A 27,750-nucleotide genomic window follows, 5' to 3' on the forward strand; every position below is an offset into this window, starting at 1 on the left:
AATGCTCCTTGTCTAGCTGCATGCCTAGGTCCTGAATATAAGCGAGGGGATCTTAGAATATATGCGCTCGATACCTAGTATCTCTTACCCTCTACCGTTTAGCGAGATAGATAAGAATATAAGTAGTCCCTGCGGACTACTTCTTACCTAGCTATACTTAGCACTCGGGCTGGGAGCTAGGCAAGGAGTACTCTGTAGGGATTGCTCATATCGTCCCCTGTCGCTAGACGGTGGGATCTCGGGTCGCGGTGACGAACGCCCCCAGGGTCCTGACAATCACCCCGGGCTCCCCTCGCATATCTACGCACTAGGCACTGACTCGCTTTATCCATTGCTGACTGCAGCTGTCTCTCCTGCGTTTCCGCCGTCTCGCTATTTTTGTCTACTCGTCGCCAATGCAATCAAATAACAATGTGTATGTGAGAAGTGAAGATGAAACGGAGAAGAATGAAATGAAGAGAAAAGAAACGAAAAAGAGAAAAAGAGAAGAGAAAAAAGCAAGCCAATGGCTTCCAAAACCCTGGCCGTCAATGCACCCGTCCAGTGCCCTTAACGCCGCCTTGCTGCATCCATAATAAATCAATCAACTCCTGCTCCCTTTATGCAAAACGCCTGGCGCTCGCTCAAAGGCTGGCTGGCAAAACAATCAAAAAGAAAACGAAACCGCCGCGTCTGTTGTGGGCGTTTTGTACAAGAAAGCACTTATGTGCAACAAGCGTGCTGAGCGACTTTTAAATGTCCATACTCCACCTCATCCTCGGGTCTGCGCGACCTATCGAACCCGTCTCGTCGGCTGCGGCCGCGAAATCGTCACTTGGGAACCAGGGACTCAAAGACCGAAGCGCCAGTTCCTCCGTCGAGTTGGTCGGTGGCAGCCCTATCCTTGCCTCCACGGTGGGCGACTTGATGAAGCGCGAGTTCAACAGTTCACTAGGCGACACCAAGTCCTGCAACAGGTTGAGTGAACTGTCGCGGATCGTGAGCGGGGCTGGCTTTCCCTTCGACGTGGGCCTTGGAACGGGCTTCAGCAAGACATTCTCCTTGTGGATGGTAGTTGGCTTGTAACTGTCCTGCGTGGCCGATCTCTTTGATCGCGGCCGAGACACAGTTTGGATTGATTCTTCCGAATGAACGGTAGACAGCTGCCGGGAAGGTTTTGGCCGACTCACCTTGGGGATATTCCCAGATATCGTCCTGAGCGGGCTGACCGAATCATGCCTTGGGTCACGGCCTAGGCTGTCGTCCGATGCGTCCGAGTCCGCGGTGGATGTCCGGTCGAGTCGGCTCTGCTTGGGTGACGTAGTCGGAGAGGGTGTAAGTCTACGACTGCCTCGAGATTTCGATTCTCGCTGCCCTGTTGGTGTTTGGAATGAGCTTCCTCTCGAGAGGGGGGGAAGCTCCGGCGTCTCTCCTCGCTTCAGCTTCTCTTCTATCTTCTTCTGGCTGATTTCCTTTCCTAAGTTAATGTCCACGCGGCTACTGGCCTGGCTACCGCTCCTGCTTCGTATCGAAGACCTTTGTTTTCCAGACATGATCTTGGCGCTTGGGGGTGGTTGCAACATCCACTGGTTTGCCTTGACGTCCGTAGAAGGCATGCTAACGACGGGCGGGTGCAGGTCGTTTACTGGTGCCGGGCGAGCAACATAATAGTCACTGAAGGAGTTTGAGGTGTCCGGTCTGCTCAAACCAACAAGCCCAACTGACGAACCACCAGCACTACTCGCAGCCCTCGGCGGCTCATCCCTCGACGCCACGGTTTCTGTTCCCCATAACTCTTCATCCTCCCTCTGATATCTTCGCTTGTTCCAGCTGTCGTCGTTCAATGTGACATCCGAAGCGCCGGGATCCCCAAACTGTATGCCGACAACCCCCTGATCCTCGAGGCTGCTATCGATGCGGCGACTGGTTGATGAGTTGAAGGTGCTGGCCGTGGTGAGGTTCCGTTTCGGTTTCTTTGCTCCCTTGCCTTTGCGTGGCGGTGGGCCCGGTCCAAGCGCAATCTCTTCGTTCCAGTAGGGGTTCGTCGAGGAGGGGTCCGGATGACGGTAAATGTCGGGCTGTTCGAGTTCTCGGGCTCGCTTTTCGGCACGATCGCGATGGCCCTCTCTCTTTCTGCGGCGCTGGTTTGCGGCCTCGTAGCAGGGAGCGCAGGAGAGGTAGAAGAAGATGGCCGACTGGAGGCCGCGGAGGATGGACATGATGGGTCAATGTGAGGGTAGGTATGTCGGGGGCGGAGAGCGTGATCGGGATGGGCGGTATTATGCAGAGAGGATAAGGCCGTGGCGGGTCGAGGGTGCGGCAAGCGTGGTGTGACGGTGGTGATCTAGGAGAGAGTGTCGAAGGCCTTCTCAGCCATGCTTCCGTGCCACAGCAGCCACGATCGCCATGCGCAGGCCAGCTGGAATGGCGAGGAAGGCGCCGGAGTTGGTGCAGTCGCCAGCCGGCGGGTTGGATGTGGTGGGAGCCGGAGTTGTTGGTGGGGGTGACGCAAGAAGCGGAAGCCACGTTCGCTCTCGACTCGCTGCTCGTGCCTTCTGGGCGGAGATGGGCGGAAACCTAAGGAATGGACGGCTTGATTTGCGTTCAAGCCACAGGATATGCAGATGCGAGGCACAGCGTCCGTCGAGGGTTTGTCTCCCCTATTCGCGAAGATGAAGATACGCGTCGGTACTAGGATGTTTCATGTCGGTTGTGAAATAAACAGACACAGCCGCCGTTTGGCGACCATCCTGCCATGTCCTCGCCCTCGCCTCGCATCGCAACGGCCGTTGCGTCTTGTTCGACACGCCATGTCGCAGCAGGGGAAGGCACGACGGGTGAAGGCCTGGGGTGCGTCGCGTTCGCGCGTCGATGGGTTTTGCCTTGCCGGACCCCAGGGTGCACGGGGCTACGCGTTGAGGAAGTGGAGCCCGCCGAACCAGGCCACCCCGGCTCGCGCGGCTTGTCAAGCTTGGCCTGGGGAAAGAGACGATGCGTTGAAGTGGTCGTGGTTGACGAGGCCAAGCCAACGTCGTACGACCTGGGCAGTTAGCATGCAGACGACATTGGCAAACTGCGCCCGTTTGCGTGCATCGAAGCAAACGCCCTCGCCGTTTGCTGTCTTAGGTAGGCAGGCACCAGTAACAAACACTTTCACTGTTGCCGTCGAACAATATCTTCGTCAGCTGTTTCCTTCCCTTTTCATTCCTTCACATCGCGTCTCAGGTCGGGCTTTCCTATTTCGGGCGACAGTCTCCATAGTATCGTCGACCAACTTTAGTTCTTCCCAACTCTACCTCCAACATGGCCGACGCTTCTGCGCCCGACGAGGCGCAAACGCCAGCCGTTGATCTTTCTCAGGTATTGCCTCAGGTTTGGCAGCCTCCGCCTCCGCCCCCAGAGCATCCTAAAGGTGAAGAGATCCGTCGTCAGGTTGAATACTACTTCTCCGATGAGAACCTTCCTAATGACAAGTACCTGCTGGAAAAATGCGGTGGAAGTCAGAACCTCCCGGTCTCCATCAGCCGCATTTGTGGTTTCAGAAAGATGCGCGGCTACAAGCCCATGTCGCAAGTGGTGCAATCTCTCAGAAAGAGCATTTTCCTGGAAGTAGTCGACAACAAGAAGATCAGACGCAAGACACCACTCACACTGCCCACCATACTTGATGAAGTCTCGGACAAGGAATCTGACACGGAGAGGGCTACCGAACCTAAGAACAATGTCGAATCAGATACCAAAGTGAAGAAGAATGTGTTCAAAGTCAAGCAACCACAGCCGCCGCAGCAACTCAAACCGAAGAAGCCACAAGGTTGGGACAAGCCTCATGGCTTCGAGGAATTCTACGCAGATGCGCCCTTGACGCCGGCTGAGGCCAAGGAGGAAGCATCCATGTACGATCCGGGTCTCTCGTTCAGACTGTAAGTGCTGTGGTCGTTAGGCAGGTTTCGTGACACTGACTTCTCACAGGCGCATGGAGATTGTCATTCAGCGTTTCAAGGCGAGGCGTACCATGCATCAACACTACGCTTCCATCTTCAACAAGTTCATGAAGTTCGGAGGTATCGACGTTAGTGAGCGCCAGTTTACTGGTGGCCTTGATGATCCTGCTCTAGAAGGCAGAGATGCCGGTGATATCGCACTGATGATGGCCACGCACACGGTCGATGTGAGCCGTGAGGACGAATCAAAATGGACCGTCGATTTTGAGGGCATTGCCAAAGGATTCCTGTACGCACTTCAAAGTTTGAAAATGGCACTTCATGCTGACTTTTATGCACTCTAGGTCTTCCTTTTGGCCCTCCGCTGTCGCTTATGATGTGGCTAACTTGCGCGTCGCCAGCACGGTTCTTCGTAACTTCTACAGATACCTTCTCCACCACGACGCCTGTCCAGAGTATGAAAAGGACATTAGGTCAGCTATAGCTGTCTGCAATCTTGCAGATGAAGAGTACCCTCGTGTTGTCGAAGCCGCCACGAATCTTCCTGACCAGTTTAACGTAGCTTGTGGTGCCCTTTTTGGCGGTCACTACAACGACAGCTACGCCAAATTTGGCAACTGGGACACTGTCAATAACGGCGATAACGGCTCCTTAGTGGGCAATAGCTCCGTCGAAAAGGCTCGTGTGTACTTCAAGGCGGGCATAGCCATGTTTGGCAATGACGCTCAATTTGACGCTATCGAGCATGACTTTGAGAGAATCACCTCCACAGGCCCAGCCAACAACATGATCTTCGAAATCACTGGCACGGAACATCCTACTGACGAAACACTCGAATTTGTCGCCGCAGAGAATGCCAAAAACACCCAGGGAATTCACCTCAAGCCCCTCGGTAAGCTGTTGTGTAAGCATTGGGAGGTGTCAGACTTCATGATGCCTGACCTCCCTGCATGGCACATCAAGCAGCTCGAAGAAGCGAAGACTGGTAAGACATTCGAGCTCTGGGTTGAGACGGATATACTGCAGCGCTGCTTTGTCGGTATGAAAATGCAGGCAATCGTGCGCCAGCTCAGCATCGATTTGCAGTACTTGGACCAGGTCATTGAGGTCAAACCATCTTTCTACGCCTGCCTCCCTAACGAACAGTTTTGGTACTGGAGACAACCCAAGTTCGTAGGTGATGACGAGGGAGCTGAGGGCGGGACCAACGCGATGGCTGACATGGATGACTTTGGCGAATAAATTTCTGCCAGGCACAAATCAGTGCGGGAGCATGCCACCATCTTGGCGTTATGAGCGGGTTGCCGATGCTATTTATTGCTTCCTTGCTGCCATGACTGTTCAGAGGGTTTCATGGGATCCTCAACATAATCGAACTAGTGGGGCAATTGGCGAAGGCAAGTAGTGATTTGGTTTACAGATAGCTCAAAAATCCAGGATATCCGTCTGAGACGCTGCCATAAGCATATCACGGCATTGGAGGTGCCGAGGCTCCGAGGAAGAGTGGTGGCGTGAACAATAAAGATACTTGGGAAAATTGACGATAGAGCGCACGGAGCGGTGTAAGCGTTGAAGTTGGTTTCCAGTGGAATGATCTGGAATGCTCATAGGAGACCAGTATCACGGGAAAGTAACATGTTGATGCAAACCATGGGCCACTCCCGCCCAACACTACTACCACCGCTGTTCCTCTCTCGAATGCCAATGTTTCCTGGCTTTCTTCGATATCTCTAGTTGGAGCGATATGCGGCGAGACAGTTGACACTGTCGTACAGTTTTGCCGCGGACTGCGCAACCACCATGCAAGTTGGAATCTAGAATGGAGCGGATACGAGGCACGGACGTGTCGGCGTACAGGTGATGTCAGGCGAAGCGCCCACTAAAATTTCAGCGAAAAGCTTGCTTGCGGAACGGGTAAGAAATGCGCCGCGGAGGTGATTTGAAAAGCAACGGCGTTGATAGGCTCGGGTGCGGCCGTAAACGGGGCGGCCACGGACTGGGTCTCAAGCAAAGGGCTGACGGTGGTTTTTGGCGGCATTGCGACTTTGATCGAAGATTAGATGGCGGGGGACCATTGGACGCGATGGTGGAGCGATTGCGGATCTGCAGCAAGAGGGAGCCGGCCGACGACCAACCAGGAGGCGCACAATTCGCTGACGGCGCTAAGCGACCGGCTGGCGGTCGAAGTGACCCTCGTCGCTGTCAGCTACCATTTGACCACCTCAAAGGCTTCCAAGCCCGAACGTACTCTGTACCCGGCCACTCCGCGCAATTCAAAGGCAAAAAAAAAAAAAAAGGCCACGTCTGTCTCTCTCGTGCGCCACTCATTTCGCGAAAAAAGGGAAAAAAGTCCGTGGCCACTGCACTGCTGCGTGCCGGTGACATATCGAATCGGTCAATCAATCTACATATCTGATCATCACCATCACCGCCCCATCTCCGCTCCGCCTTCCCTCCCCCAAAGTGCTCTTCCGACCCGCCTGACTTCATATCTACCTTCGCCCGCCCGGCCTCGACGCATGCCGCTCTAACGCCTTCCACTGCCTCTCCATCATGTCAGCGTCGACTCAGCTGCACCTCCGCAACGATCCTTCCGCCGAGGCCTCCTTAAAAACGACGCCACTGCTCCGCCAGCCCTCGAAAGAAGAGGTCGAATTCGCCCAGAACCTCAGTCTCCTCCAGCATGCCCAGGACCAACCCCAACCCGCCCGGGACTCGCACCACCCGCCGCCCGAAGTAACCGTCGAGAGGCCAAGCAGCGGTGGCAAACCCGCCGACACCTCGGAACACCATTCGCTCGAGGACATCCAGCACTTTCAGGCCAACGCGAACCAGTCCTCCAACACCCCGCAACCTCGAACTCTCTCTCCCTCGCCCGGCGCCACTTCCTCTCCCCGAGCGCAGGTCAGCAACGCGCCCATGAACGGCCAGACGTGCAGGTATGTTCCGACACTGACGTGATATCGCGACACGGCAGGACTAACGACCGTAGCAACTGCGGCACCACGCGCACTCCCTTATGGCGACGCTCACCATCGGGCGAGCCGATATGCAACGCCTGTGGCCTGTACCTGAAGGCGCGCAATCAGTCACGACCGTCAAATTTGAAGAGGAACCTCTCTCAGGCCCCGACCATGTCCGTTCAGCCTGGACAGTGTTCATCCGAGGCCCATGGAAGGAGCCAATCCCCCTCAGGCTACCCGGGAGCAGCACAATCCGCCTATGTCACCGCGGATCAGGTCACATCTGGCACCTGCCCAGGTGGAGGACGCTGCAATGGCACCGGCGGTCAACAGGGCTGTAATGGTTGCCCCGCCTACAACAACCGTGTGTCGAAGACTGCACAATACGCTCTCGCTCACGTGAGCGACGGAAATGCGCAACCTGCAAATCCTTCGTCTCAGGCCGACGGCGGTCACGCAGCCCCTGGATCCCAGCAACACCTGGCAACCCCTGCTGGGGCGAGCGTAGTGCCCGCATGTCAGAACTGTCGGACCACCGTCACGCCGCTGTGGAGACGCGACGAGCTGGGACACACGATCTGCAATGCCTGTGGTTTGTACTACAAGCTTCACGGCGTTCATAGGCCCGTGCAGATGAAGAAGCAAGAGATCAAGCGCAGGAAACGAGTGGTGCCGGCCGCACCTTCAGAGTCTGCAAACCATCTGTTTGCGCAGCATCCACCAGCGCACTATCAGCAGCAGCATCTTCAGCACGCGAGCCAGCAACAGGCGCGCAGCCCCTCACAGTCCTCCGTCTCTCCCTCTGCAACCCAGGAATCGTTTTCAGACAAACCCGAATACTCCCGCTCGGACCAAGAAGTCGCCGCTCGACTTCAAGCCTCCATCAACGAACCCTCACATCACCACCACCATCACGAAGAGCCGTCCCATCGCTATGCGCCGCCGCCAGTTGACTTTACCAGCTATTACGGGCCGCCAGCAACAGCTGTTTCGCGCTCAGCACCGCAAGCTTACCCCACATCGCCCGCCTCGTCGATACCAAGCAAGCGCTCCGCATCCGTTATGGACGAAGACGAGCCGTTGCCAGACGCGCCGCGCTCCACGTCCAACATACCGTCACTACTCAATGCCGACACTAACATCGACCCTAACCTGTCGAGCATCAATGCCGCGCCGTCGAGCAGCGGTGGTGCAGTTAGTTCTGCGAGCGCTGCTGATGCGGCAACGCATACGAGTCAGACGCCTACGCCGGCCATGAGTCCCGAGCAGCGGAGAGCCAAGCGCGCGAAGCTGGAGATTGAGATGCGCGAGCTCAAGCGCAAAGTGCTGGACGTGGAGGAGGAGCTGTTGATGCTGGATCGGGAGGGTGGGGGTGGCAGTGCCAGTGGAGGCGGCGGGGACGAAGTGAGGAAGTGAGATTGGCAAAGAGGAATTGGCGGATGGTTCGAAGATTTCCTCATCTTTCGCTCCTCTCAATTCCTGTCGATCTACTTCTCTCCCTTCCGACTTCGCTACATCGACACGTTTTTCCTTATCTCGTCACACCCTACTCAGTCACACTCTCACAAGCCTATATCCACGCGTCATGCGCCACAGTCAGTCACAGACACAAACACAATCACAATCACGATCACGCCCACGATCACGATCACAAGCCCGCGCAGCAGCAGCGGCACGCGGCACGCGCACACGCAAAACACGTCCACGAGGACTGCTTGTCAGATCTCCTTTCCCTTTGATTCTCTTTCTCAACATCTCCCTCCACTTCTATCATCATCATCACACTCCACAGCTCTGCCTCTCTCTATCTCTCTATCTCTCTTTCTCTTCTCTCCACACATTCCACACACCACAATCCCGACTACCACTCCCTCCCTCTATCTAACTAGCTAGGAGCAGCTGCGCAGCTAGCTCACCAGCAGCGGCGCTGCGGCGGTTCTGGCGTCGGCGTTGGCTTTAGCTTTAGCTTTAGCTCTGGCTCTGCTTTGCTGTTGCTTTTGCTTTTGCTTTTGCTTTTGCTTTTGCGTTGCTTTGCGTTGGGTTGGAGTACATAGCGGCGACACACAAGGCGCCAAGGACCGTTCTGCCTGTCCGGTAGATAGGCAGGCAGGCAGGCAGGCAGGCAGGCAGGTACTAGGGCATGCACGAATCAACAGCGGCGGGACAGGAAAATTTGCTTGTTTGCTTGCTGGAATGCTAGGATGGTTGTTGGTTGTTGGATGGATAAATGGATGGATGGAGTTAGGAAGGAACGAAGAAAAGAAGCCGGTCGCTGCTTGCTTGACTTGCTAAGGTTGCTTGTTGGTGTTGCTTATACCCACTACTACTACTACTACTACTACTACTACTACTACTACTACTACTACTACTACTACTACTACTACTACTACTCTGCTCTACCTACACTGCTCGACTCGACTCTACTCGTCATATAACTACCACGATACATGCATGCATGATCGAGCTGGGTTTAGTTGCAGTTGGTTGGTCAGTCAGTCAGTCAGTCAGCTTGCTACTATGTATGCTACCCATACCATGCCATGCTATGCTACAACTATGCTATAACTATGCTATGCCAGAAGGTCGCGGATAAATGTGCCCACCCCACCTATCTACCTACCTACCTACCACCACAGCTATAAGCATACGACCTACGTCCTACTCCGATATATCCCATCCATCGCTATACCTCTAAAAACCCCTTCACGCCCCTCGAACCATCCCGTGCCCGTCCCTATAAAGCACGACCAACGACCACTCACTCATCCATCTATCTCACGCCCCAACACCAACACCAACGCCGCTTCTCCGCGCAGAAGAAGCAGCAGAAGAAGAAGAAATCGATTCAAGAGAGGTTGCTCCTACCTCGCGACACGACAGCACGCTGCATTACCTGTCCCCACACACAAACCATCAGTCCATCCATTCAGCAGCTCGCTCGCCGTCTATCGCATTCATTATCGCGTATATATCTATCTACCCTACCCTACCCTACCCCCAAGACACGCCCCGTCCTGTCCCACTTTCACTTTACTTTTACTTTTCCGTCCGTGTATAACGCCCGCCAGAGCGCCCATAGGTAGGTGCCTACAAACAACCAACGAACGGAACGCCATCGACCCATCCCGGAGACCCCGCACTTGCGCTTGCTCTGGCTCTTGCTCTTGCTCTCCTGCTACGAGGCTGCGCAGGCACGCAGTTGGCGGGTCCTGCGCGCCCGCCTGCCTCGCTCGGCCCCTTGGCTTATGTGCTTGCTTGCCTGCCTGCCTGCTACTTGCTTTCTTGCTCGCTCTTTCTTCTTGCTTTACTCTGCTTCAACTTCACTGGCTGCGCGGTGCGGCTCCCCCCTCCCGCCCCCGTTTTGAACCCGTGGCGCAGCGGCCGCTCGCGCGCTAAGGTTCTGTCATGGCGCGTTTGCGCACCTGCCTGCTTGCCTGCCTACCTATCTATGTGCCTGCCTGCCTGCCTGCTTGTGCCTCGTCGAGGCTGCTGCTTGGCCATGCGATGCGTCTTAGAACCAGATCTTGATCAGCTCTTCGCTGACGGCGCTGGGGGTGAGGACGCCCGACTCGGTGATGATGCCCGAGATGAGGTTGGGGGGCTGCGCGCGTTTGTTAGTGGGTGTGTTTAGGTAGTTTAGATTAGTAGGTAGGGGGGGAGTGGGGATGTAGTGCGGAGAGATAGACGGGGCAGCACACGTACCGTAAAGTCGACCGCGTCGTCCACTGCGCCAGCAGCCCATTTCTCCTCCCTTGGGTCGCGCTTCGCCGTCTCGGCTTGCGGGTCCGCCGCCGCTTGAGGCCCGGCATTGCTCTCCTCGACGACGCGGTCGTCGCGGCCCACGCGGAACTGGATGACTTTTTGCTCGATCGGCAGATCGTACTGGCCGAGGGGATACAGGCGGACGAACTTGTGGCTCTCAGCGACGACATAGAAGGGCTTGCCCGCGCTCCTGGCCAACAAGCCCAGCTGGTACGTGCCGAGGCGGGAGATGATGCCGCCGTTCTCGACGACGCCCTCGGCGCCCACAATGACCATGTCGACCTTGCCGAGGGCATAGGCGACACCAGCCTCGGGGATCGTAGCCACGGGCACGTTGTGCGCGCGCAACGAGCGCACAATGGCCATGCCCTCGGCGTCGGCGCCGGCGCCGCCCTCCTCGCGCCCGTGGCTCGGCGTCGCGAGCACGTAGATGACCTTGAAGCGGACGCTGCCGCCGCCCTGGGCCGTGGCCTCGGCGGCCGAGCGCAGCAGCGCGCCCACGACGCGCGACCCGCCGTTGGTCAGGATGGTGCTGCCGTCGCGCACGAAGTGGCGCGCGAAGCCCGCGATCTTGGCGCGCGACGCCTTGGCCCGCTCGACGAACAGGCGCCCGTTGGTGAGCAGGTGACGCCGCGTCTGCGCGAAATCGGCACCCGGCCGCACCGACGTCATCAGGTACCGCTGGAAGAGGTCGGTGCCGGCTGACAGCGAAATGGGGTTCGGGATGGCGGCTTTCAGCTGGGCCGTGTAGGTCGAGAGCAGGGCGAGGGTCTCGGTCGTGGTGCTCGTGTCGGCGGCGCTGAGGGCGTGCACCAGGGCCTCGATGGCGGCGACGGGCATGGTCATGTCGGGGTCTTCGCGCAGCAGCGCCTTGTAGGTGCCGACAATGTCGAAGGGGGTGGCGGCGGTCTGCGGAGCGGGCTCCATCGGGTTGAGGGCTGCGGTGGTCGCCATGGCGGTGGGTGAGCAGTTGTGGTGTTGTTTGTTGTTTGGCGGGGCGTGTGGAAAAGAGTCAGCGAAAGGCAGAGCAGGCCCAAGCGCGGCCGAAAATCGTGGAGAAGCGGCAACAACGACCACACACCACACGACAAGATGCCATTCGCCGCCCTCCGCCCGCTGGTGCGCCCAGCCTCGCTGTCCTCCATCCTGCGCGCCACCACCTTCACGCCGCTCACCACCCTCACCCGCGCCTTCTCCGCCTCGGCCCCCGCCAGCGCGACCTACAGCCAAGTGCGGCGCGGGTGCCGCAAGCCGCAGCCCGCGCGCAAGCTGACGTCGCCGCAGCTCAAAGACCGCCCGGAGATGAAGGGCGTGTGTCTGAAAGTCGGCACGACCAAGCCCAAGAAGCCCAACTCGGGCGAGCGCAAGATCGCCCGTGTGCGCCTGTCCAACGGCCGCGCCGTCACCGCCTACATCCCCGGCGAGGGCCACAACGTCCAGCAGCACAGCGTCGTCCTCGTGCGCGGTGGCAGGGCCCAGGATTGTCCCGGTGTGAGGTACAAGCTCGTGCGCGGTCCGCTCGATCTGGTGAGTCCAGTTGCTCCTTTTGTTTTTTGTTGGCTTGACTGCGGACTGGCTGACGTCGTTGTGTAGGGTGGTGTCGGTAACCGCTTGACTGGCCGCTCCAAGTACGGCACCAAGAAGCCCAAGACGACGTAGGGGCGCGGTGGGGGAGCACGATGCCGTCGTCGCTGTATGCATGGGTCGGCGTTTTTGTTATTTCATTGAGCGGCGGGGCCTCCGAGGCAGGCTGGGTGCGTGCCGGTCCGGTACACGAGAGCAAGAGATAGAGAAAGAGAGAGAGAGAGAGGCGGCGGGTAGCGTGTCTGTCGCGCTCGACCATGAAATCAAGGCATTTCACGGTGCTTCTCCGTACGCCTCTTTGCTATGCTCTTGCACCCGGGCGTTTGGTCCTATGACTGTGCTTGAACCACGTACAGTCGGGGCTGGGTTACAACGTGTGAGCTGGCCAGCAACTTTCCGACCGTTAAAAGGTATCCGTTGGTATATCTGTTCAACTACCAACTCCCATCACCGTCTTGCGAGACGATGATTGTACGGAGTGACAAGGTGAAATACAGTTAAGATATGTTTGTATGTGTGTGTGCTCTAAGACCTTCCCGCATATACTCAGGACTTGGGCTTGTAGCTAGATAAGAAGTACTCCGTAGGGACTGCTTGTATCCTTCTCCGTCTCGCTAGACACTCCGCATCCCCACAGCGTGGATATTCCTCAAAGTTGCCGTTTTAGGCTGCAGATTCGTAAAGCCTTCCCTACTCTACTCTGGCACGACTCAGTCAATCGCTTTCACTCCAACTGCGTGTTGTACATGTGTGTAGACGTTTGAGCTTCGGCACTCTTTTGAGTTGCCTCTTTAGGTCGTCGTGGCTTGGTTGGATACCGCAACCTTACTCCCGCTATGCTATGCGCAATCACTTAGTTTTCTCGCCCCGTACAAACTCAGACATTCGACGTTGTGCATGCTTGGAAGTTGGCTTTTTTGGGCCATGGCGTGGCCAGAAGCTACAGCTCACCTCCGCTTCATTCGCGGTACTTGTTGAGCTGAACGCAGTATCTAAGCCATTAGCTAGTCACCAACCTAGGTCTCACTCCCACTTTACACAGCACTCACCCTTATCCCCAGTGCGCAAGAGATAGACGTCCAACCCTGAACACCCCCCGACCTACCGATTCGAGACAAGCTTACCTAAGAGCAGCGGCCAGCAGCAGCGAGCAAGCGCAACAGCACCAACGCACAGTTCCCAGCCTAAGAAGCCAGACGTTCGACGTTGAAGGGCGCCGAGGACCACCCTCCAGTCAGTGCCAGCGACGCGCCAGCGCGCTAAACAGCAGACGTCCGACGTTGGGCGCGGAAAGAGGTTAGGCTGCGTGGGTGCGTGGTAACTAGTGCTAGGCGTTTGGAGTTTGGTTGTTTGTCAAGTTGAGACGGCCGCGAGGGAGGCACGGGGGGACCTGCGGAAAGCAGGGGCCAACAAGCCGGTGGTGCACTGGCGCGCTTTCTTGTCGGTCGTTTTTTTCTTGGGGCTATCACGGCCGTGGATGCAATTGTTCACGGCAAAAGCGAAAATGCTTATGCTCCTGCCCGCCGCCGTCTTCTGTTAACGTTGGAAATGACTGGTCTCGCTAGCAGGAGTGCCGCGTCGTCGTTCTTGTCGCACATGCACGCTTGCTCTCTCCGTGTCTCGGCCTAAACCTGCAAACAAGGCCTTGCCCCAGCGCCACGAAAGGGATGATGCGGCCGAGTAGTGTACGCGCGCGCAGCGGCAACGGCAACAGCAGCAGCAGCAGCAGCAGCAACAACAACAACAGCGTCGTATGATCAATTCCTCCTTCAGGCGTCCGAGGAATTGTAGGCCGCCGAGAGTCCACCTTCGCCTCTCATTCACTTCTTCGCATATATTGGCAGCAAAGCCGGTCGCAGGCCTCGCACGCAGCCCGGCAAGCCACTCGGCGCCGCCGGCCGGCCCCGGATGCCCTATGTGCGATACTGGTCTCTGGGGCCCATTAACAACCCAACAAGCGGGCCTCATCTTCAGCCGAACCGGCAGCGAGCGAGCGGTACCTACGCAGCGGACCGACATCGCGCGGGCTCGCAGCACATTTACAAGCAAACAAGCAAGCAGCTCTCGCCGCGGGCCGTGGCAGTCGCGGGTATAAACGGCGGCCGCGCATCGGCACGGCGCGTGCGTCAGCAGTGACTTGTGCGTGGTGGCGCCTGTGCGCGCACGGCGGCGGGACGGGAGGCCTAGCTCTGCGCCCGTTTTGGGGCTGCGGCACGGCGCACCGTCGGGGCTGCTTTGGCCCGATCTGCCCGTTTTACTGCCGCTTTGGGCCTGCTCCCTTTCATGCCTTTGTGTGGCCAAGCCCCCCTTCTGTATTTTAGGCGCCGCTGCCCGGGGTGTTGACAGGCTGCTGGTCTCGGTCAACTTGAAACGGGGCTGGCCTGGCGCTGTTTGATGGGAGGTGAGGCTCGCTTGCGGTGGTGGTGGGTCGTCAGCTGGTTGTTGTTGTTGTTGTTGTTGTTGTTGTTGATGATGATGTGCGGATTTGGTGGTGATGAGTTCTGTGGTGTTCGTACACTACTACGGAGTAGGTGGTTTGCTTTTCTTCCTCTTCATCCGCTCCTGTTTTCTCTCTGCCATTGAAGTGTGAACGGCCGGATGCGCGCGCATGGTGTTGGAAGGGCGCATGAAGCAGTAGACAAAGGTCAAGGCCTTCTGGGTAAGCGAGAGGACCAATGGGGGCGAGCGGCGCCGATGATGCCCGATGTGGTAGGTGGACGGTGCGGGTGCAATATATAAACTGCAAGACTGGGTTTGGGTGCGGGGAGCAGGTCTCCGTGGGTTTGATCGCCCGGGTAAGTAGAGATGTAATCTCGCAAGCTGCTGCCGAGTAAGCGCATGACTACGTGACTTAAAAACACAGGTAGGGCAGTCGATGTTTATGCGCCTTAAAAGCTGCTGGTATTCCCGTCGTCGTCACCGCTGCTCTTCTCCTTTTCAGGTGTACGCTTCGAAACATTCTTTCTTTTAGCCTTCTTGCTTCATCCGCTATTGCTTTATTACACCAGGGCAGTGCCGGTTTCTGTCTCTCCTCCCTTCTTTTAGCGCCTACCTTGCTTGCTTGTACATACAACCACATACCAGAATGGCCAAGTTCATGATCAATGCTCTGCCGTTGATGGCAGCCCTCAGCGGCACTGCCGCCGCGTGGAGCCAGGGCCACGATCTCTCGTCCGTCAAGGCCATGGAGGACGAGCAGGGCGCCCACTGGATCAACGCCTCGGGCCAGGAGACGCAGATTGAGGAGATTCTGAGTGATGGCGGCATGGACAGCGTCCGTCTTCGGTACGTCACCATCAATTGGAAACCCAGAAGAAGGAACCTCAGCTGACAAAGGACCTAGTCTTTGGACCGGCCAGCAGTACGGCCTCGACTACACCCTCGAGCTCGCCAAGCGCTTCTCCAAGGCCGGTCAGAAGATCTACCTCGACCTGCACTTCTCCGACACTTGGGCGGACGCGGGTAACCAGGTCGTGCCGTCCGCATGGTCGACGTCGTCGATCGATGACCTTGCGGCCCAGACGCGCAAGTACGTCACCGAGACGCTGCAGTCCTTCTCCGACGCCGGCGTCGAGCTCGAAATCCTGTCGCTGGGCAACGAGGTCACCGGCGGCATGCTCTACCCGCTGGGCCAGATTGAGAACGACGACTTCAGCGGCTTCGCCACGCTGTGGGCGGCGGCCCGCGCCGGTGTCGACGACGCCGTCTCCAACGGCGTCACCAAGCCCAAGATCATGATCCACCTCGACAACGGCTGGAAGGAGGAGACCCTGACGTGGTGGTTCGACGGCGTCTTCAACACCGGCACCGTCACGTCCGACATGGTCGACACCCTGGGCCTGAGCTTCTACCCCTTCTACGGCACCGGCGCCACTCTTGACGCCCTGAAGAGCTCCATGAACACCCTTGCCACCAAGTACAGCAAGGAGATCGTCGTTGCCGAGACGGACTGGCCCGTCGCCTGCGATGGCGTTGAGCTCAGCGAGGACATCCCCGTCAGCGCCGAAGGCCAGAAGGAGTGGGTCTCGTCGATTATCGAGAACGTCAAGGCCCTGCCTAGTAACCTGGGCGGCGGTGTCTTCTACTGGGAGCCTGCTTTCATCAACAACACTGGCCTGGGCAGCAAGTGCGACTCGGCTATCCTGTTCGATGTCAATTGGGACAACTGGCCCAACACCCAGGCCACGGCTCTCGACTCCGTTAGCATGTTTTCTTAAACGAACGCGGGAATGAGCATGTGCTAGGATTTTGTTCTTCATTTTGTAAATCAATAGGGTATATCTTTATGCAAGGATTTTATGTCGTTATTGAGGAATAAGAGAAATTACTCTTGCTAAAACGAGGTGCCGGAGACGTCTGAAAACATCTCATGTGGAAGTAAAACGCTACCCTGTACTCACCCTGTCTGTATTCATTAACGTCTGTCACCGTCATCTGAGATTCACCGTCTTGCGAGATAGACGAATACAAGCCGTCTCTATGGAATACTCCTTGTCCAGCTACAAACCCAATTCCTAAAGAGTATGTGTACTCTCCAAATATAGACGGAGAAGGACATAAGCAGTCCCTATGGACTACTCATTGTCTAGCTACATACCTAGGTCCTGGATATAAATGAAGATATCTTTAGGCGTATGTATTCGTATAAATGTCTTGACTGAACTTTGTTTCCTCTCCATGCACGCATCGTTATCTCGTTGGGTTGGGCGGCGAATCTCGCTTGACGGCGACGGACGTTATTATCTCTCGTCCCTCTGAACTCCAGTATATTGTCCTTCATTTCACACGTTACGCGGGGGGAGTATGTATTCCTCGCTGCCGCAGTCGCTTCTCGCAGGCTGTGGGACCATCAAGTTATTCCTGGGCACGGGTGGGCTATCCGTATGCAAGCTGACAGTTTGTACAAGCTTGATCCCATTCTCCGGGAGACGCGAATGGTATTTCGAGGCTCGCGCCGCCCAAGCGGCGAACCTTTCGTTTTCCGAGAGTCCTCCTGCTCCGGTCGTTCTCATTTCGTCTCTTACGCCAAAGTCTTCTTGCAGAGTGATGTTCTGGAAAGGGAAGCTTGGAGTGTATGCGTTCTGACGTTTGTGCTCGCATGACGAATTGGCGAGATCGCTATTGCTCTTGAAGAACCGCGGGAACATCTGCTTGGCGAGAGGCTTGAGGGTAGGCAGGCATCCGCAGATAATACCGAAGTTCTACAGCACACCATTGTTAGCCTCAACTCAACGCAAGCTGACATCAGTGTATACGTACGCCCTCAATCCCCAAGATAACCCATAGCCAGGTGCACTCCCAATATGGATCGCCCGACCTGAAATATCTCTCCATCTCCAAAGCGCGTAAAATTCCAGTTATGCAGACACTGCGTCGTTAAAGGTCAGCACCAGAAGCCTATCGTTGCGGGGCGAGATCATCTTACGTGCAGCCGATTCCAAATGACAGAACAAGCCCAAGCCGCTGACCAAGGGGAAGACGGATACTCCATAGTGTCTTCACGGGCCAAAGGAACACCGTAAAGTCGGTTAGACTGTTCAAAGCTCCCGTAAGGATCAAAACGACCTTGATGTTTAGGCATTTCGAACCGCTTATCCAGGGATCCCAAAATGCCTCTATGGGTCTGTATACATTTTTCTTTTTAGTCAAATTCGTTGTGCTGGAGTTGGTGGGATCTTTTACCGGCACGCAAACGTGAGCAAAAAGATGACTGTGATAGACCATAGGATAAGGAATGTAATGGTGGATAGGCAAAACCATTTATTCGCGCGGGACGGAAACAGTTTGAGATATGACATGCAGAGGGAAACTGCAATGGTTAGCTATAACTCAAAAATATGTCAAACTGGTTACAACGTTTGCGTCGGACAGTAGCTTCCGACTGTTACAACGCTTCTCTCATCTTAGCGCTCAAGGTGTGCGAAAGGCCACGCAAACCCTAGCTCTCCATAGCGATGAACGTCTTTTTAAGTGTCGGAATTTGCTGAGCAGCTCAACCGTTGTAACCAGTCTTGAATATATATGGATCAAACTCACTTTTTGTCATGGAAACACTTGGAATGAACAGTACTGTGTCCTGTTAGTCTCTTGAAGGGTCAACAAATGTTCACTGAGAGATTCCGAACCATATGTTGCGAGATCAATCTGTTCAAGTCAGTGCCACGAATCAACACAGAAAGTCGCAAAGCTTACTTTTCCCCACGTCTTAGCCCATTCGAACTTGACATCCCATGTATGGTAACCAGACCCATATTTTGCAGAAATGCATGCCAAGATATTCACACACATCATCATGACCTATTCCATGATTGTGAGTGGTTTGAAATACTGAATGACCATTGCAATACGTACTGTTGATACTGCCATCGCCCAATCATCCCGACCTAATGAATACTTTGATCTGTGCTTTGCCACCAGCCGTGCGCCACAAAAGAGAGTTGCCAATGTTCCTTCTGCTACCATCAAGCCGACGATCAGAGAGCATCGCGTCTCCGGATTTGCATAATTCGGCTCGGGCCAAGTACTGGGTCGGACAGGACCGACGAGAGACGTCATAGTGAGTAAAGAGGATAAGAAAGTAGAAGGAGGAATAGCAGTATAAGTCAATATGAGAGATCTTCTGAGTTGCTCGCTAAGGGAAAGACAGGAAGGTTCGAGACCAGCTCGAAAAGGTGCCGTCGGTACGCTTCAAATGCGGAGAAGAAATGAGGGGAAGCAGTGAATAAGAACCAACTAAAGAAAGAAAGATGGAAATGAAAGCATAAACGTTCGGTGGAAGCACGGAATGGAAAAGGTCTGGGAGAAGACAATGTTTAAGGACAAGCTACGAGCGCAAGCCGAGACCTTACGACACGATGTGGGATCAGCCCTCGAGGCATGGTGGAACATGGCTGCCTGAGGATGATCTGACAGCCCTAAACCGGAGTTCTTGGGATCAGGCCAATTGAATCCTAGAGGATAAAAACGCTTGGATGTTTATCTGGCCAGCTCTTGGATTGCGCAACGTGCGTCCCGAATCTTCCGATTAACGGCAACGGTAAGGCGAACTGTAGAAACAGGCTGTCCAGCAACAAAGTGTCATGGTTGGTCTGGCCCATCTGACCTACGCTCTGACAACGATGTGAACAAACTAAGCAATCCTCGCTAGTGGTTACAGGATAAACCTTAAGTCTGGTCTACTTAACTAGTCCGAGTATAGTGCTTCCTCTTCACAAAGGCAAGGGCCACAAGCGTTCGAAATTGCGGCGCAGCATGTAAGAAGGGGTCCTAGCCAGACACGATATATCGTAGGTGGCTGTAGATACAGCCTTGCGGTTGGTGTTCAAACGCCCAGGGCGCCCTGAAAAGGGTCCAGGAGGAATGACGAAGTAATAGTCAGCTTCAGAATACCTTCCATCAGACTGTGATTGAGAATTTTCTGTGAGGGCAAGGTGTAGTTCAGGGGTACGGAGTAGTTGTATCCCGTCAGTCATTGGTACTCCTATGGGAAAAGCTGTTGTGGTCCTACATCAGGACATGTCTGTCTCCGTAGACAGTGCTTTTAAGTGTAAGAGTCCCGAGGCGAAGCATTGTAGTGACAAGCAGTTTCCCGATCACAACATGTCCGCAAAGCAAACCAGGGTCGTGAGTATCACGAGGCGCGGTGCTACTCCGTAGTGGTGGCTGGACCTCACGCGCCTGCGCATCGATCCGCGCGGAACCAAGACCGGTCAGAAACGCCTCACGCACCGCAATTGCGCCGTACGCCGATGTCAAAAAGTTGCGGCGCCGGCCGAGACGAAGACACGATGCTGAGCCATGCTGGCCATCCTAGGATTTGTTTGCCGCGTCGTAGCGCGGCGGGGCTTTGCTGAGATGTCCGGGGCTCCAACGAGTCTAGACACGTCTTGTACGCTCTAAAAGAGTTTGTCCCCTCTAGGAGCTTGCTACTTACCGACAAATCTTGCCCGACGCGCGCGAGGTGCCTTGGCGACAGAACATTTGCGCGTGAAACGGCAAATGCAAGAGCGTGGCGTAGCTCAGTCCGCTTCACCCCCAGCCGTGTCGGCCGTTGTACGGTTTTGGGCCAGCTGCCGAAGTCGAAAGAGCGGAAAGGACGGTGTTGGGCTTCGCAGGTCGCTTTCCTTTCAGCGCGCCATGGAACTTTAGCGCCGTTGCCAAGCGGCAATGCGTCACCACCACCAGTTCACCTCCATCTCCGCCATCCTCCACTCCACCTCTCCCAACAATCATATATAGCACCACTCGAATCAGATACCCATATTTCCTCTCCGGTGCCCATCTACCTTGTGCGTGTATTCTGAGCCACAACCTTCACCATGGCATCCTCATCGTCCGCAAGCACGCCGCTCCTCTAGTACGTTTCGCCCGTCGCACCGCAGCGACCACCAAACAGAAGGCACACTAACAAGGCCACCCCCCAGCTCCTGCATCGCCTACAACTCCACTATCCTGACCGAGCACACCGCATCCGCCTCGTCGCAAACGAGCTCACTGGCCTCGCTCATTCTGCCCAAGATCAGCCACCAGTCGCCGCAGAAGCTGACGTACACGCACGGCGCCCACTTCATCCACTACATCTCGGCCGCGCCCTCCGAGCACCCCGGTGCCCCTTCCGCGGGCGGCCTCTCCTACCTCGTCATCGCCAAGTCCGAGCTCGGCCGTCGCGTCCCCTTCGGCTTCCTCGTCGAGATCAAGAAGCAGTTCCTCGCCCAGTATGAGCCGCGCGCTACCGACTTCGGCAGCCTGCCCCCTTACGGCTGCGCTGCCTTTAATGCCACCCTCAAGAGACTCATGGTCGAGCTTGGTGCCAGCGAGGCGGGCCAGAACGACGCTATTCGCACCGCGCAGAACGAGATTGCCGGCGTGCGCGAGATCATGACGGAGAACATTGAGCGCGTTTTGGAGCGTGGTGAGAGAATCGACTTGCTGGTGGACAAGACGGACAGGCTGGGTGGGAATGCGCGCGATTTCAGGGTCAGAAGTCGCGGGCTGAGGAGGCGTATGTGGTGGAAGAATGTCAAGCTGATGGCTCTGTTGATTGTGGTGGTCATCTTCTTGCTCTACCTGTTTGTTGGCTTTGGTTGCGGCCTTCCGGGTAGGTCCAAAGAGCTCTATGAAGCTAAACAGCTGCTAACTGAATCGCAGGCTGGTCCAGATGCCTGGGCCATTAAGCTCAATCGACGATCAAATGGGAAACTCAATGCTCATGGGATACGGCGTTTTAGCGAGGACGGATTGTTTGTAATGGTGAGTAACAAGCAAGCAGATATATATGTATAGCTTGCAAATGATAACGCGTAACGAACTACTCTACTCTACAGACCTACGGAAAAAATGAAATAACTCCCCCTATACCCAGACAAAAAGTATATACATAATATGGGACGCACGTCCCGGGTATCACAGTGTTGTTTTCATACAAGCATACACCAATCACGACGCCGTCCTAATGCTCAAACCCATTTTCTATGTAGAAAAGCCGCCCAACAGACGACTACAGTAGTCAAATCCATTGGACGAAAAAAGCAAATCCAGAACCCCAACCCTTTTTTTGTCGAATATATACGGCGTCATTGAGTGTGCACAGAAAATCGCGACGAATAAAGCAGAACCTGCAAAACGCTCTCACTAGAGCACCATAATCTACGGAGCCAACACTAGAGCCAGCAAAGCCATGCGAGTGTACAGCCCGTATTTCATCTAGCACAAAATTAGCAACAAATTCATCTGGTAACGGGAAGGGGGCAACACTCACCTGTCTGAAGTACGCCGCCCTGGGATCAAGGTCAACATCTTCGTGGATCTCCCTGTTGCGGGGAAGAGGGTGCATGACGATCATGTTGAGCTTGGCGTGCTTCATAACGTTGCTGTCGACAACGAAGCTGTCCTTGACCTTCTCATAGTGAGCCTGGTCCGTGAAGCGCTCCTGCTGGACGCGAGTGCAGTACATAACGTCCGACTTGGCGACAATATCAGGAGTCAGCTCGCTGGCCTCGAGCTCGAGCTGGCCACGAGAATTAATGGCCTCACGCTCGTGTTCGGGAATTTCCAAGCCCTCGGGGGCAACAAGCTGAATCTTGATGTCCTCATAGTGCTTCAGGAGCTCGCAGAGAGAGTGTACGGTGCGGCCATACTTGAGATCACCGACGAAGGTGATTGTCAGACCCTTGACGGTACCCAGCTCCTCACGAATGGTGAACAAGTCGAGGAATGCCTGGGTGGGGTGCTCATCGGCGCCGTTGCCAGCGTTGATGATCGGAATACCGGAAGAGAATTTGGTGGCGATACTGGTTGACTCCTTGCTGGGGTGGCGAAGAACGATGGCGTCGCCGTAGCAGCCAAGAGTGCGGATGGTGTCAGCCAACGACTCACCCTTCTTGGTAGAAGAGTGCGCCTCGCTAATGACGACGGTGCTACCTCCCAGACGCTTCATGGCAGCATCGAAAGAAGCAGAGGTCCTGGTGGAGGGCTCGTAGAACATGTTGCAAAGAACGCGGCCCTTAAGGATGTCCAGACCGCCCTCACGCTGGGCACCAAGACGGAGTTCCTGGGCAACAGTGAAAAGCAAATGGAGGTCGCTGCGAGTAACCTGCTTGACGGAAACAATGTGCTTGCGCTTGAAGGGCGACCTGGCCAAGAGCTGACCCAAAGTCAAGTTGGTTTCACCAATCTTGCTCGTTGCACCGATACCGCTATCCTGGGCGCCAGAGACGAAGGTCTGGTAGTCAACCTTGCTAATCTCAAGATCGTAGTGGCGAGCAATAGCCTCGATGAGCAACTTGGCATTCTTAACATTTGTCACCAGAGGAGTCTGGTAGTCAACGGCCATACGACGAGTCCTGTAACCGCGAGACATGTAGTTGGCAGGGCGACGGAAACGGTTGCTGGACGGCAGGTTGATGTACAGATCGATCAGATTGTTGGCCAAGTGCTGCGTCAGAGAGTACTCAGGCTTCTGCTCTCCATCATGACCAGACTGACCAAGAACCTCAAGGAACTTGCAAGGGATGCTGTGCTCCTGGATGAAGTCGGCGGTACCAGCAGTAGCAAAAAGGTTGTAGCCCAGCTCATGAAGACGCTTGATGGAAGGGAGCATTTCGAACTTGTCCTTGAAAGAACCGATTGATAGAAGAATGTTCTTGTTCGGAAGCCTGAAGCCGGTAGCGATAAGACCCTTGATGTATGCTTCATACTTGGTACGACCGAAGCAAGCGACCTCACCGGTGGAAGCCATCTCCACGCCGAGAACAGGATCAGCACCAGACAGTCTCGAGAAGGAGAACTGAGGCACCTTGACACCGACGTAGTCAGATGGAACGTTGATCGGAGGGTACTCGGCGACCGGCAAGCCAGCCATGGCCTTGGTCGCCATCTCGATCAGGTCGACACCCATGACCTTGGAGACGAAGGGGAAAGAGCGGGACGCCCGAACGTTGCACTCGATGACCTTGATGTCGTTGTCCTTGGCAATGAATTGGATGTTGTAAGGACCGGTGATGTTGAGTGCGCTTCCGATCTTACGAGTGGCGTCCTCGATACGACGAACAGTCTCCGGGTCGAGATCCTGAGGAGGCAAGATCAAAGTGGCATCACCCGAATGGACACCAGCGTTCTCAACGTGCTCGGAGATGAAATGGCCAATCATGGTACCGCCACGGGCAACAGCATCCATTTCGATTTCCTTGGCACCCTCGATGTACTTGGTAATGACAACAGGGTGGTCGCGCGAGACCTCAGTGGCCTGGTTGAGGTAGTTCTCAAGGTCATCCTTGGTATAAACCGTGTTCATGGCTGCACCCGACAAAACGTACGAGGGACGAACAAGAACAGGATAAGAGACCTTTTCGCAGAATTCCTCTGCTTCCTCAAGAGTGCTCAATTCCTTCCAAGCGGGTTGGTCGACCGAAATACGGTCCAACATGCGGGAGAACTTGTAACGGTTCTCTGCGGTGTCGATCATTTCCGGCGACGTGCCAAGGACCTTGACGTTCAGACGGTGCAGAGGCAGTGCGATGTTGTTCGGCGTCTGGCCACCCATGGACATTATGACACCACTGGAGTTCTCCAGCTGGTAAATGTCAAGCACCGTCTCAATGGTGATGTTCTCGAAGTACAGACGGTCAGCCTCATCGTAGTCGGTAGAGACGGTCTCGGGGTTGTAGTTAACCATGACCGTCTTGTACCCAGCCTCTCTGAGCGTGCGAATGGCACGAACAGAGCACCAATCGAACTCGACAGAGGAACCGATACGGTACACGCCAGAGCCCAGGACCATGACACCACGGTCATTGAAGTCAATGTCGTGGGACGTGCCATTGTACGTGACATACAGGTAGTTGGTGAAGGCAGGGAATTCCGCTGCAACAGTATCAATCTGCTTCACCACAGGGAAGACTCCGGCATCGACTCTAGCAGTACGCACGGCAAGCTCGTTGGAACTCCAGAAATTGGCAAGCTGGCGATCAGAGAAACCGAGCTGCTTAGCCTTTTTGAACATGGACACAGGGATGTTGTGCGTGTTGTACTGGGTCATAAGCTTGCTGAAGTCGCTCATGGTCTTGAGCTTCCTCAGGAACCACTTGTCGATCTTGGTCAGCTCCCAAATCTTGTCAACCGTGTAGCCAGAGTGCATAGCGTTAGCAATGGCGAACAACCGCTGGTCAGAGGGGGTCTGCAGCTCCTGGTCGATAGACATGAGAGCCATGGAAGTCTCGTTGAAACCAAGGTTGTTGGGATCGATGGCACGGATCGCCTTCTGGATAGCCTCCTCAAACGTCTTGCCTATACTCATGACCTCGCCCACGCTCTTCATGGAGGAACCGAGGAGAGTGGAGACGCGAGTGAACTTCTTCAAATCCCAGCGAGGGATCTTGACAACGCAGTAGTCGAGGGAAGGCTCAAAGCAAGCGCAGGTAACCTTCGTGACACTGTTCCTGATCTCGTTGAGAGGGATGTTCAAACCCAACTTTGCAGCAACGAAAGCCAGAGGATAGCCGGTAGCCTTCGAAGCCAAAGCCGACGAACGCGAGAGACGAGCGTTGACTTCGATGATGCAGTATTCCTTGGAGTCAGGGTTGAGGGCGTACTGAATGTTGCACTCGCCGACCACGCCAAGATGCCTGATGACATTGACGGCCGTGGTACGAAGCATATTGTAGTCTTCGTCGGAGAGCGTTTGGGAAGGCGCAACAACGATGGAGTCGCCAGTGTGGATACCCAGCGGGTCGAAGTTCTCCATGTTGCAAACTGTGATGCAGTTGTCGAAGGCATCACGGACAACCTCGTACTCGATTTCCTTCCAGCCCTTCATACTGCGCTCAATAAGGACCTGGGGACTGGCGGCGAAAGCCTTGTTGCAAAGGTCGAGCAGCTGCCCTTCGTCCTCAGCGAAACCACTGCCCAAACCACCGAGAGCGTAAGCAGCACGAACGATGACAGGGAAGCCAATGTCAGTGACGACGCGCATAGCCTCATCAACAGAGTTGGCAGATGCGGACTTGGCGCACTTCTCGCCAATAGAGTCCATGGCGCGCGCGAAAAGTTCACGGTCTTCAGTGGTGATAATGGTATCGATAGGAGTACCCAACACCTTGACACCAAGAGCCTCGAACTCGTCCTTGAGTTGAATACCGACCTGCAGCGCAGTTTGGCCACCGAAGGTAACGTAGATGGCATCTGGACGCTCCTGCTTGATGACCTTGCGGACAAAATCGGCAGTGACGGGCAAGAAGTACACCTTGTCGGCGAGGCCCTTGGAGGTCTGGATGGTGGCGATGTTGGGGTTGATGAGGATGGTATAGATGCCTTCTTCCTTCAATGCTTTGATTGCCTGGGAGCCAGAGTAGTCGAATTCGCCGGCCTGGCCAATGCTGAGACCACCAGAGCCAAGAACCAAGACCTTCTTGACCTCGACCTTAGGGTGCAGCTTCCGGTTCTCCTCGATAGTTCCACCGGGGAACTCAACAGGTTGGTTCAGCGTCTCCGGCTTCTCGATGGACTTCAAAACAGTCTGGATGAAGACATCAAACAGGTTCTCAGTGTCCCTGGGGCCGGGGGCGTGCTCGGGGTGGAATTGGACAGAGAAGTAAGGGCGGCTGACGTGCCTGATACCCTCGTTGCTACCGTCGTTGGCGTTGACGAAGAGTTCCTGCCAGCCTGTAGGCAACGTCTCGGCATCGACCTCGTATCCGTGGTTCTGGGAGGTGATATAGCACCTGCCAGAGAGCAAGTTGGTGGCAGGAATGTTTGCACCACGGTTACCGAACTTCATCTTCTTGGTAGAGGCGCCAGCAGCCCGAGCAAGGAGCTGGTGACCCAAGCAAATACCGAAAATGGGAGTCCTAGCCTCCTCAAGCGCAGCTTGGATGTGCTTAACGGTAGAGGTCATCATGGCCGGGTCACCAGGGCCGTTGGAGAGGAAGAGACCATCGTATTCCTTGCCAGCAAGCTTCGGGAAGTCGTAGTCCCAAGGGACGACCTCAACCTCGACACCACGCTTCACAAGGCAGCGAAGCTGGTTGAACTTGAGACCAACATCGACGCAAACAATCTTCACATTGCGGCCGGAGGGGTGTTTTAACGCGGTCGACGGGTCGGGAGAATAGGTCTTTGGTTCCTTGGCAGACACTGGACGCTGTTAGAAGCCAGGCGCAAAATTGGCGGTTCAACGAGCTATCTTACCTTCAGCCACCAGGTTCTTCTCGTTGGGGTTCACCCAGGGTATCTCCTCGTAGACAATGGGCTCGGCATTGCCATTGGCCTGGTTCTCGACGAGAAGACGGCCCAGCATGCTACCCTCCTGCCGTATCGTCTTGGTCAGCTCCCTGGTGTCGACACCAAAGAGAGCGGGAATGCCCTGCTCCTTCAGCCAGTCGCCCAGCGAGCTCGTGGCGAGATGGTTGCTCCAGTTCTCGCCCGAGTAGGAGAGAACGACCAGACCGGCGATGTGGGCTTCGTCGGACTCGAAGTAGGCAGGCAGGTCCTTCAGGAGAGGGTCCCTCGCCTTGCGGTCGGGCACACCGTAGTTGCCGACCATGGGGTAGGTGATGACGAGAATCTGGCCGCGATACGAGGGGTCGGTGAGCGATTCGGGGTAGCCGACCATGCCCGTCTGGAAGACGAGCTCGCCGGCAATGCTCTTGGGAGCACCGAAGCTATAGCCCTCGAAGACCTTGCCATCTTGGAGCTCAAGCTTCATGGCCGGTCTCTCTTCCGGGGCAGCCATGGTGTCTGGGAGCTGGGGGATGGATGGAGAGGGGATGGGGCCGTGAGGCTTGCTGCAGAGCAAACTTGGGGGCTGTTGGGGGGAGCAGAAAAAAAGAGTCGAAGTTCTTCGCAGCCTTGGCATTACGCTACCGCGGGGCACGTCGGGCTAGCTGCATGGGGGGCGGGATCGGCGGAGCTTGTGTCGATGCTCCGAGCAGGGGGCTCCAGGCAGATCGCGCTGCCAACAAGGCGGCCCATTGTATTTTCTTCGCCAGCCACCGCGACTCGGCGCCGCGATGGCGGGTGGGGGAAGC

General features: G+C 55.7%; 11 protein-coding genes across 11 annotated transcripts; 6 read left to right on the forward strand and 5 right to left on the reverse strand.

The window, feature by feature from the left end:
* Positions 1-317: 317 nt before the first annotated feature.
* K452DRAFT_285784 (uncharacterized protein) lies at positions 318-2,354 on the reverse strand. The gene has a single exon (XM_033540165.1). It carries the CDS (start codon positions 2,196-2,198, stop codon positions 732-734), a length of 1,467 nt encoding a protein of 488 aa, XP_033399460.1. The 5' UTR covers positions 2,199-2,354; the 3' UTR covers positions 318-731.
* Positions 2,355-3,282: 928 nt separating this feature from the next.
* On the forward strand, positions 3,283-5,365 carry K452DRAFT_350177 (uncharacterized protein; the record flags this gene model as incomplete). The annotated part of the gene is made up of 4 exons (XM_033545639.1): positions 3,283-3,339; positions 3,361-3,899; positions 3,949-4,209; positions 4,265-5,365. 4 exons carry the CDS (start codon positions 3,283-3,285, stop codon positions 5,160-5,162), a joined length of 1,755 nt encoding a protein of 584 aa, XP_033399461.1. The 3' UTR covers positions 5,163-5,365.
* A 1,108-nt stretch (positions 5,366-6,473) lies between these two features.
* K452DRAFT_296735 (uncharacterized protein) lies at positions 6,474-8,299 on the forward strand (the record flags this gene model as incomplete). Its single annotated transcript, XM_033541943.1, has 2 exons — positions 6,474-6,859; positions 6,913-8,299. The coding sequence occupies 2 exons, from the start codon at positions 6,474-6,476 to the stop codon at positions 8,297-8,299; spliced, it is 1,773 nt and encodes a 590-aa protein (XP_033399462.1).
* Positions 8,300-10,394: 2,095 nt separating this feature from the next.
* Positions 10,395-11,572, reverse strand: K452DRAFT_224437 (uncharacterized protein; the record flags this gene model as incomplete). Its single annotated transcript, XM_033536686.1, has 2 exons — positions 10,395-10,484; positions 10,598-11,572. 2 exons carry the CDS (start codon positions 11,570-11,572, stop codon positions 10,395-10,397), a joined length of 1,065 nt encoding a protein of 354 aa, XP_033399463.1.
* A 165-nt stretch (positions 11,573-11,737) lies between these two features.
* K452DRAFT_224448 (uncharacterized protein) lies at positions 11,738-12,304 on the forward strand (the record flags this gene model as incomplete). Its single annotated transcript, XM_033536688.1, has 2 exons — positions 11,738-12,172; positions 12,239-12,304. 2 exons carry the CDS (start codon positions 11,738-11,740, stop codon positions 12,302-12,304), a joined length of 501 nt encoding a protein of 166 aa, XP_033399464.1.
* Positions 12,305-13,534: 1,230 nt separating this feature from the next.
* Positions 13,535-14,485, reverse strand: K452DRAFT_161757 (uncharacterized protein). Its single transcript, XM_033535674.1, has one exon. It carries the CDS (start codon positions 14,246-14,248, stop codon positions 13,766-13,768), a length of 483 nt encoding a protein of 160 aa, XP_033399465.1. The 5' UTR covers positions 14,249-14,485; the 3' UTR covers positions 13,535-13,765.
* An 18-nt stretch (positions 14,486-14,503) lies between these two features.
* Positions 14,504-14,843, forward strand: K452DRAFT_161777 (uncharacterized protein). The gene has a single exon (XM_033535675.1). The coding sequence runs from the start codon at positions 14,624-14,626 to the stop codon at positions 14,810-14,812; it is 189 nt and encodes a 62-aa protein (XP_033399466.1). The 5' UTR covers positions 14,504-14,623; the 3' UTR covers positions 14,813-14,843.
* Positions 14,844-15,347: 504 nt separating this feature from the next.
* Positions 15,348-16,446, forward strand: K452DRAFT_268124 (glycoside hydrolase family 53 protein; the record flags this gene model as incomplete). Its single annotated transcript, XM_033538873.1, has 2 exons — positions 15,348-15,514; positions 15,573-16,446. 2 exons carry the CDS (start codon positions 15,348-15,350, stop codon positions 16,444-16,446), a joined length of 1,041 nt encoding a protein of 346 aa, XP_033399467.1.
* Positions 16,447-17,010: 564 nt separating this feature from the next.
* Positions 17,011-18,784, reverse strand: K452DRAFT_224522 (uncharacterized protein; the record flags this gene model as incomplete). Its single annotated transcript, XM_033536691.1, has 7 exons — positions 17,011-17,430; positions 17,489-17,546; positions 17,655-17,852; positions 17,912-18,038; positions 18,266-18,298; positions 18,403-18,526; positions 18,581-18,784. The coding sequence occupies 7 exons, from the start codon at positions 18,782-18,784 to the stop codon at positions 17,011-17,013; spliced, it is 1,164 nt and encodes a 387-aa protein (XP_033399468.1).
* A 1,763-nt stretch (positions 18,785-20,547) lies between these two features.
* On the forward strand, positions 20,548-21,402 carry K452DRAFT_296740 (uncharacterized protein; the record flags this gene model as incomplete). The annotated part of the gene is made up of 3 exons (XM_033541944.1): positions 20,548-20,585; positions 20,653-21,326; positions 21,377-21,402. 3 exons carry the CDS (start codon positions 20,548-20,550, stop codon positions 21,400-21,402), a joined length of 738 nt encoding a protein of 245 aa, XP_033399469.1.
* A 472-nt stretch (positions 21,403-21,874) lies between these two features.
* K452DRAFT_296741 (uncharacterized protein) lies at positions 21,875-27,455 on the reverse strand (the record flags this gene model as incomplete). Its single annotated transcript, XM_033541945.1, has 3 exons — positions 21,875-21,931; positions 21,987-26,857; positions 26,912-27,455. The coding sequence occupies 3 exons, from the start codon at positions 27,453-27,455 to the stop codon at positions 21,875-21,877; spliced, it is 5,472 nt and encodes a 1,823-aa protein (XP_033399470.1).
* Positions 27,456-27,750: the final 295 nt, after the last annotated feature.

The sequence above is a fragment of the Aplosporella prunicola genome, assembly GCF_010093885.1.
Source record: "Aplosporella prunicola CBS 121167 unplaced genomic scaffold K452scaffold_8, whole genome shotgun sequence".
Classification (NCBI taxonomy): Eukaryota; Fungi; Ascomycota; class Dothideomycetes; order Botryosphaeriales; family Aplosporellaceae; genus Aplosporella; species Aplosporella prunicola.

What these genes read in the sequence shown, in the direction of transcription:
- K452DRAFT_285784 (XM_033540165.1), bottom strand. Translation starts at nt 2,198, where the DNA reads ATGTCCATCCTCCGCGGCCTCCAGTCGGCCATCTTCTTCTACCTCTCC.
- K452DRAFT_161757 (XM_033535674.1), bottom strand. Translation starts at nt 14,248, where the DNA reads ATGTCGGTCCGCTGCGTAGGTACCGCTCGCTCGCTGCCGGTTCGGCTG.
- K452DRAFT_161777 (XM_033535675.1), top strand. Translation starts at nt 14,624, where the DNA reads ATGGGAGGTGAGGCTCGCTTGCGGTGGTGGTGGGTCGTCAGCTGGTTG.